Source organism: Chenopodium album, chromosome 24 (genome assembly GCF_948465745.1).
Source record: "Chenopodium album chromosome 24, dcCheAlbu1.1, whole genome shotgun sequence".
Lineage (NCBI taxonomy): Eukaryota > Viridiplantae > Streptophyta > Magnoliopsida > Caryophyllales > Amaranthaceae > Chenopodium > Chenopodium album.
In genome coordinates, this window is record NC_137857.1 from 34708802 (window position 1) to 34727369 (window position 18568).

General features: G+C 32.8%; 2 protein-coding genes and 2 pseudogenes across 2 annotated transcripts; 3 read left to right on the forward strand and 1 right to left on the reverse strand.

Moving 5' to 3' along the window:
* Positions 1–1623: 1623 nt before the first annotated feature.
* Positions 1624–3830, reverse strand: LOC145610917 (peroxidase 56-like). Its single transcript, XM_081666180.1, has 5 exons — positions 3816–3830; positions 3172–3348; positions 2869–3054; positions 2525–2690; positions 1624–2413 (listed from the first exon to the last, which is right to left on the reverse strand). The coding sequence occupies exons 1-5, from the start codon at positions 3828–3830 to the stop codon at positions 1995–1997; spliced, it is 963 nt and encodes a 320-aa protein (XP_081522306.1). The 3' UTR covers positions 1624–1994.
* Positions 3831–6795: 2965 nt separating this feature from the next.
* Positions 6796–8977, forward strand: LOC145612450 (berberine bridge enzyme-like D-2 pseudogene; annotated as a pseudogene).
* Positions 8978–11166: 2189 nt separating this feature from the next.
* LOC145610918 (berberine bridge enzyme-like D-2 pseudogene) lies at positions 11167–12795 on the forward strand (annotated as a pseudogene).
* A 578-nt stretch (positions 12796–13373) lies between these two features.
* LOC145612397 (NDR1/HIN1-like protein 26) lies at positions 13374–15275 on the forward strand. Its single transcript, XM_081667772.1, has 2 exons — positions 13374–13807; positions 14596–15275. The coding sequence occupies exons 1-2, from the start codon at positions 13472–13474 to the stop codon at positions 14959–14961; spliced, it is 702 nt and encodes a 233-aa protein (XP_081523898.1). The 5' UTR covers positions 13374–13471; the 3' UTR covers positions 14962–15275.
* The last annotated feature ends 3293 nt before the right edge of the window (positions 15276–18568 follow it).

Consider the following 18568-nt stretch of genomic DNA (forward strand, 5'->3'; position numbering starts at 1 on the left):
AAGTTTATTGTACATAAGTTCAGGTTGATTGTTTATTTGATTTAAAAATTTAAAAATAAATCAAATTAATTTACTCCATAGGATGCAACAAACATTGCAAAATCACAAATTGCCATTAAAACACACACATCAAGCTTGTCACATTGATCGTCCAATCATAAATAATTATATTCATTTGATGACCGAAATTAATTTCTAGGTTCATTATAAATTATGATACTCCATTTTTTCGTACGATAATTATCAAATACCTTTAATATTACTGTTTCTTGTCTTTATAATCTAGGAGAGGATGAACTGATGAAGGGACAGATGAAGATCAAATGTTAACAAAATTACAACTAAAAATCCAAATGCACTAGCGTGCAAACTGCAAACTAGGGCTAAGACAAATTTTAGGAGGAAGTTGTAAACAATGACATTATTTGCTTTATCAAAATATCAATGCATAGCTCCAAAAATGGATGTTGGAATATTATCGATTATTGTTTTATCAAATAATATCATCAATATATAGCTCCAAATGGATGTTCTGATTTCATACTTTCTATTATCTCCAGCAACTTTCTATTATTATTACGTATTGCATTTTCAAAATATCTTATATATCAAATATATTTTATATGTTTCGTATATATAGATAAAAGAGTCGTTATTCTAATATACAAATTCTTATTTTTTTTATACTACCTCCATTTCATAATTTTTGCAATTTCGAATATTTTATATCTCATAAATAATACGTCAAAATTGTAAAAAAATATGAAACAGAGGTAATAAATTGTATAAAATCTCTTGCATTTGCGTAACCTAGGTATGGTTTATTACATGTGATTAAAATAAACTAGGTTATTGGTTATGAATAATCATTATATACGTTAACAAAAAGAAAGAAAAATAAGCGGCAGGTTTGTTTGTTATGTAAAAGGTGTTGAATATTCTATTGAGCACCCATGAAATAAGGGGCAGGATGCAGTGTAGGGATTTGACAGGATTTCATGAAAATTTGATCACATCCCACATGCATGCAAATTAAAACATCCTCGTTGGCTTTTGATCTGAACTTTAATTTCATTCTCCTTAATATTATAAGACAATGTAATTGATCACGTGTCACCATTTATGAGTTGTGTAGGTCAATATACATACAACATTTAATACGGATGGTTTTCAATTTAAAAATACTTATTAATAAATTAAAGTTTGTAAAAATATTGTTATGGTAAAATATACAATAATGAACTAAATTTGAAAAGGGGCTTCTCAGATCTTGAATGATTTTCTCTTTTAATTTTGTGATTACTTCTAATCGTTATAATTGATTAAGACTATGTTATACAGATCGAGTAGTCGACTATGTTTTTTTGTTGTTTAGAGAGCCACAACGGCGAGTGATAAGAATCGATTTCAAAATCACTTGAAACCAAGAAGGGAGCTCTAACCACTTGAGCTCTCCCTCACTCTCAATATGTTATAATTGACTATTCGTTGGTCTAACTGTTGGAGTAAATTACTCAATCACCTCTAATAGAAGTTAGTGGTAGTGCAATCTACTTTAGCACATTCTAAATTACCCACTTATGTGCTAATTGCTAAATCATCGATTGGATCTACCTTATTTCTAGTTCTACCTACGAAAGCTATAAAAGGGCCTTTTCTAAAAGGTCATTCCAAAACTATTGGGCCTTTTAAACAAGCAACTTGTCAATTTTGGAATTTATTAGATCCAATTTTCTAGCACTAAATTTCCGACAATTTAAGGCCCAGCTTTTTGCATGACAACTACGTGGAGCCATTGTGTCCAAAGTTAAGAATGCTGCTTGCAATTTCTTTGTTACACAAGGAAAAAAATTTCAGACATTTTCAATTTACGCATACATTAATATAATAATCAAAATTCAAAAAAAAAAAAAAAATAATAATAAAATAAAATAAATAAATTAAAAAAAAAAATTAAATGGGAAAATTAAACATTTGGCTATGTTGGAATTAAATTAAAGCGAATTAACCTTAGAGCACACTTTCCTAATTTCACCAAAATTACCGGTAAGGACCCCTACCCTACCCAAATTAACCATTGATGTTCCAAAATCATGGAAAAAAGTTTCTCTACTATCATCATATATATGTGCTTCAACATAACCTTTGGTTTCAGGATCATCAAGTAAAGCAGTATCCGATTGAAATAATCCTCTTCTCTTTGACACAAGCTCGTAGTAGTGCACATCGAAAGTCTTGTAACTTCCAGGGTCCATTTCCACCAATGCATTTGGACCATCTTTCGTGCAACTCAATTTTAATCTATCCATGTACTCGGGGTCTAGGGTTGGGTCCGAGGTGTTATCTATACCAGTATAATTGTATAAACGATCTATGAATGATGAACAATGTGAAATTCCTATTGTGTGTGCACCTGCAGCATTGCACGTAATAACAAGATTATAAGATCTAAATTCATGTGTATACCTAAATTAAATGGTACGGATGGAGTATTAATTTAATTATATATAGGAAGTGCGAGTACCTGAAAGGACAACGAGATCTTTGGTAGTAAGTCCTTTTTGTTGAAAACTTGCTTTAAGGGAGTTTATTGTTAATGAGGGTGATGGAAGACTAATTAGGGCTTCATTGAGAGATGATATTATACCATCTCTTCTTCCAGTTTCGACCTCCCAATACGGTCCACCAACCTATATATAGAGGTAAATATACATCATACATTATACATTACAATATTATTAATAAATTCAAGGCGAATAATAATATTAAAAACTTAATTTAAGTGTAAAATGGATATATTGTTCCTTGTTGTATGTATAATTTAGGTGCATGATTAAGTTATATAAGAAGGGGAAGTAGTGTAGTTACCGCGGCCACAACATCTCTTGCAATTATGGCAACTATATCCGCACATGAAACAATTCCCGGACATGCTTGCTCTAATGCATCTTTAACTCTGTCAAAAATCCGAAACCCTCGAAGTGTAAGATTTGGAGGTGCATCTTTTTCAGCTTGTTTGATTGGAGAATCCAAAAGAATAGACGCATCACAACCCTGAAAAATTAGATAACTATACTTTAGAAACACGTACATATATATAATTTCATTTGTTGGAAATTACTAAGTAATCTCAATAATAACAAAACATATATAAGAATGAATGATGCATACCCGTACAAAGCAATCATGAAAGAACATCCTAAGCAAAGGGCCAGAAAGTGAAGGTGCAATCGCAATAACTTCATTGATAATCTTCTTTGTTATGGCCTCCGCTTGTGGACATGATGTCGCGTAAAACCCTGGATGTAGGCCATAGCCATTTACGGCCGTGGAGGATGAATGGCGTAACTATAACCAAGTGAAGGAAGAGAGGAATAATAATCTTTAGACTAATAGCCATTTCTAATACTACAAGCCACAAGGTTTAGCTTTGTGTTTGTAGTAGCTTTGTGAATTGTACGTATTGCAGCATGATTTCATTCTTATATATATCTTCTTTTAGCTAGTCTTTAAACATACTTATTATAAAATATTTTCCATTCGTTCGGTTATTGCTACTTGAAGTAATATTTCTTTTTGTTCCCATGCACATGATTTTCTTGTCACTTAGTTAGTATTGTTCATCTACTTGAGCTTAGCTTGATGGTTTATAAACTATTTTTTATTCAATGAAGGCTATAACCGTTTAAAATTTTTATCATATATAAACAAAATTTATGCTCACTCTATTTATCTAGAACTAGTCACGTCGTAAATTAAGCTATTAGAAATAAAGAATGAATTATGTTGAATAAATTAAATCATCACGTTCATACATTTTCATATGACATTAAGGATTGAAACAATATATGGCAGCTAATTTTGGACAAATTAAAGTAATACTATTCTCTATCACTCTCTCTCCTCTCCTTAATATATGCGCCTAAATCAAACGCGTTAACTAAATAGAAACGGAAGAAGTACTTAATTACATAAAACATTCACTTAGAACTACTACAAAACTCAAACTAACATAGATTTAAAAAAAAAAAAAGTTATACCAACCTTTTATTGTTGGGTAAGTGTTGCTTATCTAACACATGGGGTTGAAGATTAACGGTATCAATTATTATGCAGTTATATACTCATCATACTATAAAACTAAGTAATACAGTAATTCATTTCATGACATTGGGTGATCAAATATGAACGTCCTTGTATAGCTTACAATTTAAGCGATATAAATTAATTGAGTCTCGGAAATTCAGGTAACAATAAGAGTGGTGGTCTCTTAATACAAGGAAGATACATCCTGAATTTAAGATCTAACTAGCTAGTTAGTAGTTTCTGATTTCGTCTATTCTTTATAGGTAATTACATAAATAGTGAGAACCAATTCTCTACTGTAGTTCGACTTCGAAGGTATTAAAGCACAAAGGGTAAAATAGGTGAACCACGTACGTACCTTATTTATTTATTTATTTATTAATTTTTTTTTTGTCTTCATATTTCGTGCTTGGAGCGAGTAAAGCACAAATACAGTCCCCGAATTTACGTATTTGTGCCATTTTAGTCCCTCTTTAACTTTTTGAGCCTTTTTAGTCCCTCAACCACCCACTTTGGTGTTTGTCAGCCAAACCTTTAGGGACTTTGATGACTAAGCATTAGTTTAGGGACTGTGAGTCAGCAAAAAAAGTTTAGGGATATTTAGTCATCAATAATTTAGGGACCTTGAGTCAGATTTTTATATTTTAATATTTTTAGCAAGCTTCATATTTTTACTGACTTGATAATAAAGGAAAGTTTAGGGACGAGTTTTAGCCACGTGGCCCAATGAACGGTGAATTTATCGAAACAAAGTGTTTTGATTTCTATTCCAATTAAAATTAAAAAAAAAAAATTACTCAACTTTGACCATGGAGAAAGTCAAGGCTGCTAAGAAGTTTATCGAGAATCACTATCGAGCTCAAATGAAGAACATTCAAGAAGGAAAAGAGAGGTTTTAATTCTTAATTCTTATTTTTTGTGAATTTATTTTTAGATTTAATTTCATTTCATTTTTATGTATTAATTTATTTTATTGCCTTTTGTTTTACACATGATTGTTTGTAATTTTAATAGAACATGCCTAACTTGATTGCTCTATGACTAATAAATTGATAATTACTTCATTAATCATAGTTCTTTCTTAATGATATTCTATGCTAATTGGTTGTTCTATTTATTTATGCTTATATTGGACTAGTGGTGCCCTACCAACGTTAAAATCTTTGCCTGCTAATTTTTATTTTTTTTGGACGGTAAACTACGGAGAGAGGGGCCCCTTCCTATCACAGAAAAGGGGGCTATGAGGAATCGAACCCCCCATCACATGGGGGGAACCATCCCTCCATCTCCTCATTCCTCAATCCTATCATGCTAATGGTACTTAACTAAGTGACGAATACGAAAACCCACTATATATTGGGTAAAAAAAAAAAAAAACAGTTCAAATCTCGACCAACCCCTGTCTAATGAGGGCTGAACAACATTATTGCTGTATTGCATATGTCCTTAAGTTTTCCATCTTGTCACTAATTGCTGTATATCGTTTCCAATAAAAATAAAATAATTGCCCATTCCATGGACAAAAGAATGACATAATGTCTTCCATACATATTGTGATTTCGTCGGCACGATAGGCCATTCTAATATGTGAATGGCTTTCTCTTTTACCTGCCGAGGGGACGTAGCATACAAATAGTATTTGTTTCTTTGGCAAGAAAGCCAAGGAATGATAGTGGAGTTATACTTTATGAGGTTTTTTAATACTAAATTAAGTACTCCATTATTTTCTAAAACAATTCAATGATTATCAATTAATAGCCATCTCTCACAGAACGTAATATGACAAAAAAAAAAATGCGGAAAGAACATGTAGTTTTTTTGTAAAGAACATATAGCAGTTTTGTAAAGAACATTCAATTTTATGTTTTTCCTTTTATATCTAAAGAATATCTGTAATATTAATAAAGAACATGATATTACTATTTAATGAACATTACTTGAATATACCCATCATAATTTAAGACAAAATTTAAAGAACAATTCACAATAAGTAATGAATATTATATCACAAATAAAAGTACATTACACTGATGATCAAAGAACATGGACATATGTTCTTTTTATTTTTTTTGGTGCAAATATGTTCTTTTAACGTTAGGTATATGTTTAGTACTTCCTCCGTTTTTTTAATTGACACTGTTTGACTTTTACACTATTTACACAACACGCTTTGACTCACTTTTGTATTTTATATAGATACGATAAAATATATTCATGTGAGATTTTATTTGAATCGTATATATGTATATTTGATTAATATCCACTTTTTGTAATTTTATAATGTTGATAATTGAAGTTATTTAGCGTTAAAAACGTGCGTTGACAAGCGTAATAATAGAAAGATGTCAACTAAAAAAAACAGAGAAAGTATATTTTAATAATATGTTCTTTTCACTCTATTTATATGTTCTCTACATTTAAATAATATGTTTTTTCCGTGCACCGTTTGTACCATGCAAGTTACCCACTTAGGAACCACACTGAAGTACTGAACTAATGTATGTGGTAAAATTTCTGACAACAATATTTTCGCCACACTGAAGTACTGAACTAATGTATGGGGTAAAATTTCTGACAACAATATTTTCGCCATGAAACACGTGATAGTGAATATTCTCAACCACTTTACATAAATTTCCATTTATATATCTCCTTCACTAGCATCAGTGTTACATTATCTCTTTCCACTACTTGTAATTCCTTTCATCAATGTCGAAATTTCATGAAAATCCAATCTTTTTTCTTCAAATTTTCATCTTTCTTAATCAATTTACCAACATTCTTTCTCAAACCACATATTTTCCCATAATTAATTGTCTAAATAATCACAAAATCACAAACTTTACTTTACACCCAAATTCAAACCACATTTCTTCTAAACACTACAATCATTTTCTAAAATTCTCTCTTCAAAATCTTAGGGTTGCTAAAGATTCAACCCCAAAACCAACGGCTGTGATTTTACCTGAGACTAAGGAGCAGTTAGCTAACTCTGTACTCTGCTGCAGAGGATCATCCTTAGAGATTAGAATCAGGTGTGGTGGTCATAGTTATGAAGGTATATCCTCAATTCCACGTGGCAAAAACCCATTTGTTACCATTGATATGATGAATCTCAACCGTGTGATTGTTGATCTTGAATCTGAGTCAGCTTGGGTTGAAGGTGGTGCAACATTAGGGGAATTATACTCTGCAATTGCAGCCCACAGTAGCTATTATGGGTTTCCTGCTGGAGTAGGGCCCACAGTTGGTGTTAGTGGGCATTTTTCTGGTGGTGGGATTGGGAATTTGGGCCGGAAGTATGGGCTTTCAGCTGATAATGTGTTGGATGTGGGTTTTATTGATGCAAAGGGCCGGGTCATGGGCCGGGCTGAGATGGGGGAGGAGGTGTTTTGGGCTTTACGAGGCGGTGGTGGCGGGAATTTCGGGGTTGTTTATGGGTGGAAGGTTCAACTAGTCCATGTCCCTAAAAGGGTTACTTGCTTTAGTGTTACTAAACAAGGCCCAATTCATGAGTTGGCTCAATTAGTATACAAGTGGCAATTTGTTGCACCAAGTTTGGATGATGGTTTTCATATCTCAGTCTATCTTACTGCTAGTACAAGTAAAGAAGTTTATGTTACTTTTAAAGGGTTTTATCTAGGGTCAAGACTTGAGGCGATGTCAATTATAAACCAACATTATCCGGAGTTGAAGATTGGTGAAGAAGAGTATCTCGAAATGAGTTGGATTGAGTCTGTTTTGTATTTTTCGGGCCTTCCTAAAGGGAGTACAACCCATGATTTAACATCGCGGTATTGGGCAGATAAGTCTTACATCAAGACCAAGTCCGATTATGTTCGGTAACCCATCTCAATCGAGGGACTAGAGGGTGCGCTTGAAATGGTTGCTATAGAGCCTATGGGGCTTCTACTCTTGGATCCTTATGGAGGTATTATGGATCGGATAAGCAATGATTCGATAGCATTTCCTCACCGAAAAGGCAACCTATACAACATTTTGTACGTTTCATTTTGGGTAGAGCAAGATGATGAGAATCGGATTTTGAGTTGGATTAGGAAAGTTTACGATTACATGACTCCTTTCGTAGCTTCTAACCCTAGGACAACTTATGTCAATTACGTAGACCTTGATCTTGGAACAATCGATTTTACGAATAAAGATGATGATATTGTTGAAAAGGCTAGAGTTTGGGGGGAGAAATATTTCTTGGGAAACTATGATAGATTGGTGAAAGTCAAGACCATTATTGATCAACAAAATGTATTCAATCATATACAGGGGATTCCCTCTTCTAGTGTACAATATCATGATGAGTTGTAAATTAAGTGTACATATGTTTGATGAAAAGAGAAATAATAATAATAATCCAATGTTGTTTGAGATCAATTATCATCAAGATCATACGCAACTATGATCCGAATTTTATAAATGATTTGTTTGCAACTAGTCATCAACTAGACAAGTAAACGAAGTAAGAAAATGTGGTATGGTGGGAGACTGGGCGTAGACAAAAAGTGTTACCTTATTCACTAATTTCAAACTATAATCCGAAATGTGTGAGTGTGTGAATGATTGGTAAGCGAAAAGGTATTCGATCTTTTTTTTGTTTTTGTTTTTTTATTTTTCTTAACAAAATGGGGTAGTCATTGTGATCCCATATCTTTTTGAAAGCTCAGCTTGTTGATGCTCTACACAATTATTGAAGCAAGAGATGTACTATACAATATAATTGTTTTTTTTTTTTTAAAAAATATTATATATATACTCGTATTAGAATTGTTATATTTTAATATAATATGGCGACAAAGGCTAGTTCAGGTAAATAGATCAAATCAGACTAATATAAAATAAGTTTGCAATGGCATGCCCGAAAGGTAGAACTCTTGCTTATTGCTAAGCCCAAAATAAATCTATTATTTATTTATTTATTTATTTTTTATTGTGTGGATATTTTATGATTTGAAAAAGTATACTTTAATAATCCAACTATGGGCGATTTACTTTTAAAAATCCCAACTAAGGTTTATCATTTAATAATCCTAACTATGGGGTCAGTTTACCTCCAATGGTCCCAAAGACCAGTGACTTGTTGAAAGGGTAATTTTTTTATTTATTTTTTATTTTTTTTAAAGTCACGTGTCACCAAGTGATTGGTTTAATATTAAAAAAATTAAAACAAAAGAGAAAAAAAAAAAAAGAAAACTAAAAACAAAAACCATTGTCAACCTCCCCCTCCCCCACCGTGAAACCCTAAGCCAACCCTCGGCCCCACGAAAATCGGCGGTCGGCCACCTCCCACCTTCCTAACCCCCCCCCCGAAAACGGCCGGCCATCCCTCCCGCCATCAAAACTAGCCGTCCAACGTTCTTAATCCCCAAAACTTCGGCCGCACGTCAAACCCAATCAATGGTTTCTCAGTCGTCGAAACTCCGGCCGCGCGTCAAATGGGGGTGTTTGGGAGACAGAGAAGGTGAGAGGAAGAAAATTCGGGAAGGGGGGTCTCGATGATCATGCGATTGAGATGTTTTTGTCGAGTTCTAGTGGTGAAGTTGGTGGCTGGAGTTGCGGTCGCCGCTGCCTTGTTGTTGTTGTGATGATGCGGTGGAGTTGGTAGTGGCTCGACCAGCCAGGTTTCGGTGGTAGGGATGATGACGATGTGATTGGTGGTGAAGGTGGTAGACTGGTGGTGGTTTGATGTGTGTAGCGGCTGTTGTTGTGGGTGATGGTTGTTGTGAGTGCGGTGTAGGTAAGGAGTTGGAGTGGTGGAGGTTAAGGTGGCAACAATCAGTTTTTTATTTTTTATTTTTATTTTTAATTTTTTAATTTTGGACTAATCACATGGTAACCTGTCATAACAGGTCGTTGACTTGGTGTTGACCGGTTGGGATTATAAGAAGCAAACACATACTACATCCGTCCCCTTTTGATAGTCCCTTATAGACAAATTTTAGTTCCAAAATGTTCACTCCATTCGCTTTTTCCAACAATCATTAATATTAATTTTTTTACCAAAATTCCCTCCAATTTGCAACAATACTTGTGCAAATTTAAATTTCCCATGTAAATTTTGTTTTCCCATGTATTTTTATTACTTTTTCTCTCTAATTTTTTTGCATATCTAATGTCAATTTACTTTTTCAATGTACTTTTACCATTCTTATTTGTGTTTATTAATTCCCGTGAAAAATGCCAAAAAGGGACTATCAAAAGGGGACGGAGGCAGTAGTATAGTTGGGATTATTAGATAATAAACCTTAGTTGGGATTATTAAAATTAAATCGCCCATAGTTGGAATTATTAACTTTTGTTTTTCTTTTAGGTTTTGGCTATAAAGCTCCTTGTAAAAGCAACAAAATGACTAATAAGTTTTCATTATTTGAATATCAAAAATTTGACATTAAAAAGAAATTAGTGAATAAAGTCAAATGTGTAATGGTGCTAATGGAGAAAGTATATTCTGTTCATTTTTGCTTGACTAGTTTCATTTAAATTATCATGGTTGTCAATGCAAAACTTTAACATTTAATATCTTTTAATCTGCATGCATAAGTAAAAAATATAAAAGTTATATATTATGATAACACTCATATATTGAGACAATTCTAACAAGATCTCACATAATATATTTTTCCTTACAAAAAATTTACAAAACACAGTCAAAAGAGGGTGCTGAATAATATAAAAATCAAAGCGGGTCAAGTAAAAAAGAATAGAGAAACTATATCTCACTTGATTTGTTATGAAAAATAAAAAAATCTCACTTGATTTGTTATGAAAAATGAAAATATCTCACTTAAAATTGATATTTGTTATACCTGTATGTTTTATAAGGTAATACATCTCAATTATTCTCTAGGAAGTTATGAGTCTTATGACATTAATTATTCAATTGACCATGACCATATGATAAACTTTTAAATAATTCAGCATTAAATACAAAAAAATAAGTGGCTCACGAGTTTTAGGCATGTTGAACATCTTGTAAGTTTTCTTCACATAGTTGTTCTATAAATTGGTATTGTAAATCGATCAATTCCTAATAACACATTTCTTAGCAAAGATTATCATATAATACAAATGGCTATTTTCAATCTTATTAGACTCATACTAACGATTTTAACTTCTCTTTGTGTTGTTTCTTTGTCACAACCATTACAATCGATCACTTCTTGCTTAAGTAATCACCTTGTCACAAATTTCTCTCTTCTACCAACTCCACATAATCAACTCAACACAACATCATACTACAATCTTCTCGAATTTTCTCTTCAAAATCTTCGATATTCGACCCCCAAAAACCCGAAACCATCTGTTATTATACTCCCTAAGAGCAAAGAACAACTTGTAAGCAGTTTTCTTTGCTCTAAGAAAAATGGTTATGAGGTCAGGATTAGGAGTGGTGGGCATAGTTACGAGGCCATTTCATCGGTTTCAACTGATGGGAAGCCATTTGTGATCATCGATATGATGAATTTAGATCGAGTGGAGGTGGATTTACGATCGAAAACAGCTTGGGTTGAGGGTGGTGCAACCACAGGTCAAGTGTATTATAACGTAGTAACACAATCTAAGGGAGTGTATGGGTTCTCTGGTGGTAATAAGTGCTGGTCAATGGGGTTTGGGGGTCACGTATTAGGAGGTGGTTTTGGGTTTTTGTCTAGAAAATATGGGCTGGCTGCAGACAATGTGGTCGACGCCCTCCTCGTGAGCCCAACCGGAAAAGTCTTGGACCGGGCTGCCATGGGGGAGGATGTATTTTGGGGCATTCGCGGTGTTGGTGGGGGTAGTTTAGGAATTGTGTATGCTTGGAAGATTAATTTGGTGAAGGTGCCTCCTAAGGTCACTACTCTTAAAGCCTTAAGAAGTGGTCAAGTCAACGAGATTTCTCAATTAGTGTACAAATGGCAAAAGGTTGGGCCTTTCTTACCTGATGAGTTTTTCCTTTCCATTATTATTAAAATTAATAATACTAGCGGAAATGGTACTAATATTGATGCAGTAATTTTTGGGCAATACCTCGGCCCAAAACTTGAAGCAATCTCTATAATGAACGAATTGTATCCCGAGTTGAGAATCAAGGAAAATGAGTGCAAATATGTGAGTTGGATAAAGTCGGTTTTGTACTTCACCAACCTAGGTGAACGAGGCACAATTGATGATCTAAAGAATCGATTTGCTCGGAATAAAGTCTATTTCAAATCAAAGTCGGACTATGTAACAACACCAATTCCCATAGATGGCGTACGTGGTGTCATGGATATACTCGCCAAGGAGACTAAGGGTCATATCACGTTGGACCCTTATGGAGGAAAAATGGCTCGAATAGCCAACGACTCGATTGCTTTTCCTCACCGAGAAGGAAACCTCTTCACCATCCAATATTCGGCGGTATGGGGAAAAGAGGATGATGTGAACAACGATAGATATATAGCTTGGGTAAGGGGTTTATACAAGTTCATGACTCCCTACGTTTCGTCTAATCCAAGGGCAACCTACATTAACTACTTAGATTTAGATCTTGGAGAAAAGAACTATGATGATGTTGATTCTAGAATTCAGAAAGAAAGATCTTGGGGTGAGAAGTACTTTATTAACAATTATGATAGATTAATCAAGGCCAAGACAATCATTGATCCTTGCAATGTTTTCAACTATCCGCAAGGAATTTCACCAATGCCAAACGATAAGAAATGTAACAAGCCTTGAGGCAACAACAAATATGTAAAAAATAATGTACTTTTGAATTTTTTATGAATCGAATAAAATTTCTATTTGCTCTTGTCATAAGGTTGCAAGATCAAACCTCACTAGATGTTCTTTAAGGTGGAGATTTCTATACCTTTTTTCTCATCCTTAAACTGCTCAGCCTTTTTTTTTTCTTACCAACTGAAAAAAAAATCATCAAATGATCGAATTGATGTATGTGAATGTTTTTTATTTTTTATTAATTATGATGATTAATTTTTTTGAAGAATATATAAGTCCATGTTTGGTGCTCAAGTATATACTCCGTATGTCATACAAAAAGACATAAATTGCCTCTCCCTTTATCCTCCTACAAGCCAACATGAACGTACATTTTTATATAAGAATATTGAAATCATTATTCTAAGAATTCGAACGAACATAATGCTTGCCCAAGATCCCGTAAGAAAACATAACTTTAGGCTTTAGCTTTTGCTACAAACTTCCATTCATTTTACAATCTATCATATTCCTTTCTTTCTACATGCAACTATCCTATACTTCAAGTGTTACTCTACATATACACATAACCTTAAAACACCAATGTGTAAATGTGTTTACTCAAACTGAAAACCCTTCTCATTTCTTCACCACTCCTCCATATAAAAACGCGCGAAAAAAAAAATAGCCACGAGGAATGAACCACCCCAACCACGACCACCTCCCGATCCACAGAGACCATAACGGACAACAACCGTACTACCACCGTACCCACACGGTCCGGTACTATGCCCACCGGGTCAAGGAGAGCCTAAGCACAAGAGTCTCCAAGTTCATATGCACCATCTTTTTATTTATCTTCTTTATTGCGGGCCTAATCGCCTTTATCATTTGGCTGGGCCTCCGTCCACATAGGCCCAGGTTTCACATTCAGGAGTTTTCCATTCCAGCTTTGGCCCAGGCCCAACAAACTGCGCCACCGGAAAGTGTTGCTGTCAATTTTAATGTCACAATCCGCAATCCCAATCATAAGGTATGATTTATGTATTATCCATTTACTTATTCCATAATAGTGTAAATATACTTACTTAGTTACATAGCACTAAAGGGTTAGTTATAAGTATCAACTTAAATGTTCTTTTAAGTGACAAACTACATTAGTTAAAAACTTATGATTAAATTACATGTAAATTGATGATAATTATGTTTAGTTAAGGTTTCAAGTAACTACTTTTGTTACTATATACATAATTACATTGAGGGTTAATTACTTATAAAATTTGTCTATACTTAATTATTCTTTGTAACAAATTTGATATATTAAACGCAAAATTCTTATTTAATGTCGCGTAATCTATTTTTTCATAATCCTAGGTTTAATCTGATTTACTGATTACTAAAATAAGTAATCTTACTAATAATTCAGCTAGTTAGAATAAGAAAAGTTAAACTACACCAAGCATATAGATTGCTTAAGTTGCAAGTTTAAACCCCCCCCCCCCTTCTTTATACGAGACTTCATATGGACATATTCCGCATAATATCATAGATGTGTTATGTTTACTTTACCAAAATTAAGTTCGTTATTGATTTTATCAAGGTTAGTTGTTCAGGCCTAATCTGGTGTAAATTAGACCTAATCAAGTCTAATACGTATAATGTATATCAGTTAAGATGAAAAGAGCACATCAAAACCTTGTATGTTAATCTAGCACATATAACTGCATCCACACGTGAAATGCATTTTAACCCGACTAATGATCAGCTCTACTTAAACATTAAAATATCCATGCAACATTTCTAAATGTTTTTGATTTCCAGGTTACAGTCCACTATGATTCAATAGAATGTGCAGTTTTCTACAAAGAACAACAAATTGGTGGAATCCCATTGGTAACGAGTGAATTTGATCAAGAGTCCAAATCTACAACAATACTTCAAACGGGTTTAGGAGGGCCCACTTTGACGGTCAAGATTCAACGGTGGGCAGAGATGCAAAAAGATCTAACGGCTGGGTTCGTCCCATTTCGACTACAAATGACATCAGTTTTTAAATTCGAGATATTATCGTGGGGTACTAAGAGTAAAACACATAAAATGCATGCTAATTGTGTTGCTCAAGTGGGCCCTAATGGTATGCTCTTGCCTCATTTAGTCGGAACAAAATGCCCTGTTTATTTTACTTAATTAATTAATTAATTTATTTTTTTTGATTATTTTTTTGTAATGTTTGAGGGCATTTGGTGAGATGTAATTATTTTTTTTATAAAAATCTTATTTATGTATTGTAATAAGTATATTTTTGGGAATTCTTTGGAGGCTTCTTTTGCTTATTGTAATTAATATTAGTGGTTTTTTTTTTTTTCTATAAAAAATTGTGATTTTAATTAAATGTTGTTAATTGTAATATTTCTGCTCCTTAATTGATTTACTTTTAAAACAAGTTGATATCTGTTTAAAAGTTTCAAAAGAAGCAATTTCTTATACATGCATTTGCTTTTTTTATCTTGTGTATGGGTCACTTGGTTTTATTAGTATAATTTAAAAATTAACAGGTTTAATGACTTTCGGTAAAATTTTAAGATTTTAAATTGTCCAATTTAATTTTGGAAAATAACAACTCTGGTTATGCTTCATTGATCAATTCCTTGATCTGATCGAATAGTTCAAACTATTGATTTCCTTAGGCCCTTAGCATGTTAACTAGATTATTAATACTCGGCATTGCAGAATTTAGAATAGAAATAAAAAAATTCATTAAAAGGTTAATTAGAAAGTAATTAATTTTGCAACAAATACATAACCTACATAAAAGATAGTTTTTGAGAAAGGAAAACAAAAGGCATTAATATGATTTTGGTTAATTAATATTCACAATGTCATTTTTATAAAGAACTGTTTTCTTTATCCTTGAATTTGCAAGAACAAAGAATAGGAATGATAAATGATGATGTAATATGTAATTTTAGCGGAAACTTTTTTTCATTAATAATGACATATATACACAGATGATAGATGTTATTGGATTTTACTTTAGATTGCAAGTCACATAAACGATTAATTATTTGAGAAGAGACTTCCCAAATTTAACTCCAGATCGTTTGCTAAGCAAAACTAGTTATAAGTGAGAGAGAACAATACCCTAATTATTAGTAGTAAGATGTTATCTAAGTTATAAATAACCGTGTTTGTAAACCAAAGAGACATAGAAATGAGTTGTAATTATTTTCTTTGTTAAGAATCTTAAGAACTTTTCATAAATTTTAGCTAGTTGTTCAAACATTCAAAGCATTTTCTCATTTAAGCCAACGAGTTACCTAAACTGTTATACCAATTTTTCGAAGTCCAAGCTAAGTTAAATTGTATTTTAGGATGAAAAACCAATTTCAAATCCATAAAAAAATAAAAGAAATCAAGTCATATCAAAGTCAGGTTTTCCAATCGGATAATTTTTGAGGTTTTTGAGAGTTGAAATTGACCACCTTTTTATTTGTAGTATAAATCATACTTCGTATCTCTGTTCGTTCATACCTCTTTCATCAGGTCCTGTTCATACCTCTTTCATTAAGTCAACGTATTCTAAATTGTTTCTTTATTTTCAACTAACTTTATAGAAAGCACACTTTCCATGTTAATTCTAATTATTAATTAATTGTGTTATTAGCTTATTACTTAACAATGCAAGGAATAACCCACATGCATGCAATTATGGAGTATTTTTCCTTTATTTCTTTTAAATATAGTACGGTAGTAGTATGCATTACACAATAATTAAGCAGAATAAATTAAAGTTAGTACATTTGAAACGAATATCTTCTTTGTTCTTTCCCTACTCAATCTTAACACGGTTTACAAACTTCCACTAATTCGGATTCTACTTGTAAGTAATAAAATTTCTTCTTCTGTTTTCTTTTAGGTGCATAATGAAGGAATGTATGGTAATTAAGGAGAAAAAAGATAAAAAGATGATATATGCGATGATGAAAGAGATAGTATAAACATGTCCATTGTTCAAACAAAGTAATTTCGCAATTAATTACTTGAATAACTTTTCAAATCAAAACACATTTTAATTTAAAAGAACGGAAAACATTAGGAAAAACAAAATGGTGAAAATACTTGCATAACTAAGACGAATGAAAATAACAGTTAAAGAATCTAAAACCCTTATTTAACAAGTAAAGAAGAACATCTCAACTATAATAACTTTTCATCAACAAAAAAGAATATTGCAAAAAGATGCCTTTTTATATTTTTATAATTAAACGCGTTAGTGCTTTCTGATTTGGAGGTTAAATTAAAAAAAAAAAAAAACATTTCTTATTTAGAAAAAAATAATTGTGGTAGTTATGTCAATATTGCGTGCAATATGTATATAATGAATGAAATTAGTCATCATGCAACATCATATCGTATACGCACTCATTTTCAAAAATGGCAATCTCCAAAGAAACTACAAACCCTTCTCTAATCCCTCTTTACATTTGGTTCCTTGAAGTTATTACTGTTCTTATTTTCTGTTGTGTTGTAATAACATTGTGTGTAATTCCAAGGCCTCCAACATACACTATCACAAACCTCGCTATTCCCCGCACCCTAGACAACAACACCGCCTTGTCGATGCAAGATCACGACGAAGTCAAGCTAGAGATGAACTCGACGATTATTTTATCGTTGTTGATTACAAACTCGAACAAAGCTAAGGAAATTGTATATGATGAATCCAAGATTACTTTGTATAAGAATGGTTCTTTGGTTGGTATGAGTACATTGCAAGGTTTCTTTCAAAGTGGTAAGAGCAATAATACATATTTGGTGCTTGTGAATTTCAACCATGATAAGATGAAATTTGGAGGTAAATATGAAAGTGGCACTTTAAAGATTGGGTTGGAAACTAAGGTGAGATATATTATACTTGGATGGACAACAAAATTACACTTTCTTAATCTTGAAGCATTTGTGCCAATTGATGTAAGTGGAAGGGTAGGCTTGGGTGATGAGGGAATAAAGCTCGAGCCTGGGAAACATAAACCCTAGGAAAGCAATGTGTGGTTACTATATCGGTATCTATCTTCTAAACTATCCTTTTTACGTTTTATGAAAAATCCGAAAAAATAAGGGATTTTTTGAAAGAAGGTAAGAAGGGTGCATATGTAGCTGTTTTTGCCCCTTATAGTTAGAATAGAATCTAGCTCTTGACCGGCTCCCTAATCAAAAGAAAATGTTTGTAAGAGGAGAAACTTATTTTATGTTATTTTAAATAGAAATATTATCTAATCTAATAATGTAAGTTGAGAGTATGTTTATTGATCGAATATAATGTAATGTGACATAAATTACCTTTTTTTAATGAATGATTTTTATACGTCCTCATTCGAATAAATACAAGTATTCTGCCTCAAAAAATCATTAAGGGGGCGTTTGGTTCAAACAATGGTATGGGTTTGGAATGAGGAATGAAACCTGGGTGGTATGGGGTTGGAACTTGATACTTGATTTCATGTGTTTGGTTCTTATCTAGGAATGATAGTTTTCCTTTTAATTTTAAACCTAAAGGTATGGGTATGAGTCATACCCACCTCCTCCCTTGGGTTTCAAAAACCCATACCTTGGGGGTTTGAGGTATGGGTTTGAAAAATGAAATTTCAAGAAACAAACACAAGGTATGGGTTTTGGTCATTCCAAACCCATACCTTATACCTAATATGCTTGAACCAAACACCCCCTAAGCTGTTTGTGATATAGAATTTAAAAGCGGCAAAAAGTATTTCTTGTTTTTAGGTAGGAAAAAAAA

Coding starts and splice junctions, on each gene's coding strand:
- LOC145610917 (XM_081666180.1), bottom strand. Junction 2,691..2,868: donor CAAGAGATGTTGTGGCCGCG/GTAACTACACTA, acceptor CTCTATATATAG/GTTGGTGGACCGTATTGGGA. Junction 2,414..2,524: donor AGATCTCGTTGTCCTTTCAG/GTACTCGCACTT, acceptor GCAATGCTGCAG/GTGCACACACAATAGGAATT.
- LOC145612397 (XM_081667772.1), top strand. CDS start 13,472: ATGAACCACCCCAACCACGACCACCTCCCGATCCACAGAGACCATAAC. Junction 13,808..14,595: donor TCCGCAATCCCAATCATAAG/GTATGATTTATG, acceptor TTTGATTTCCAG/GTTACAGTCCACTATGATTC.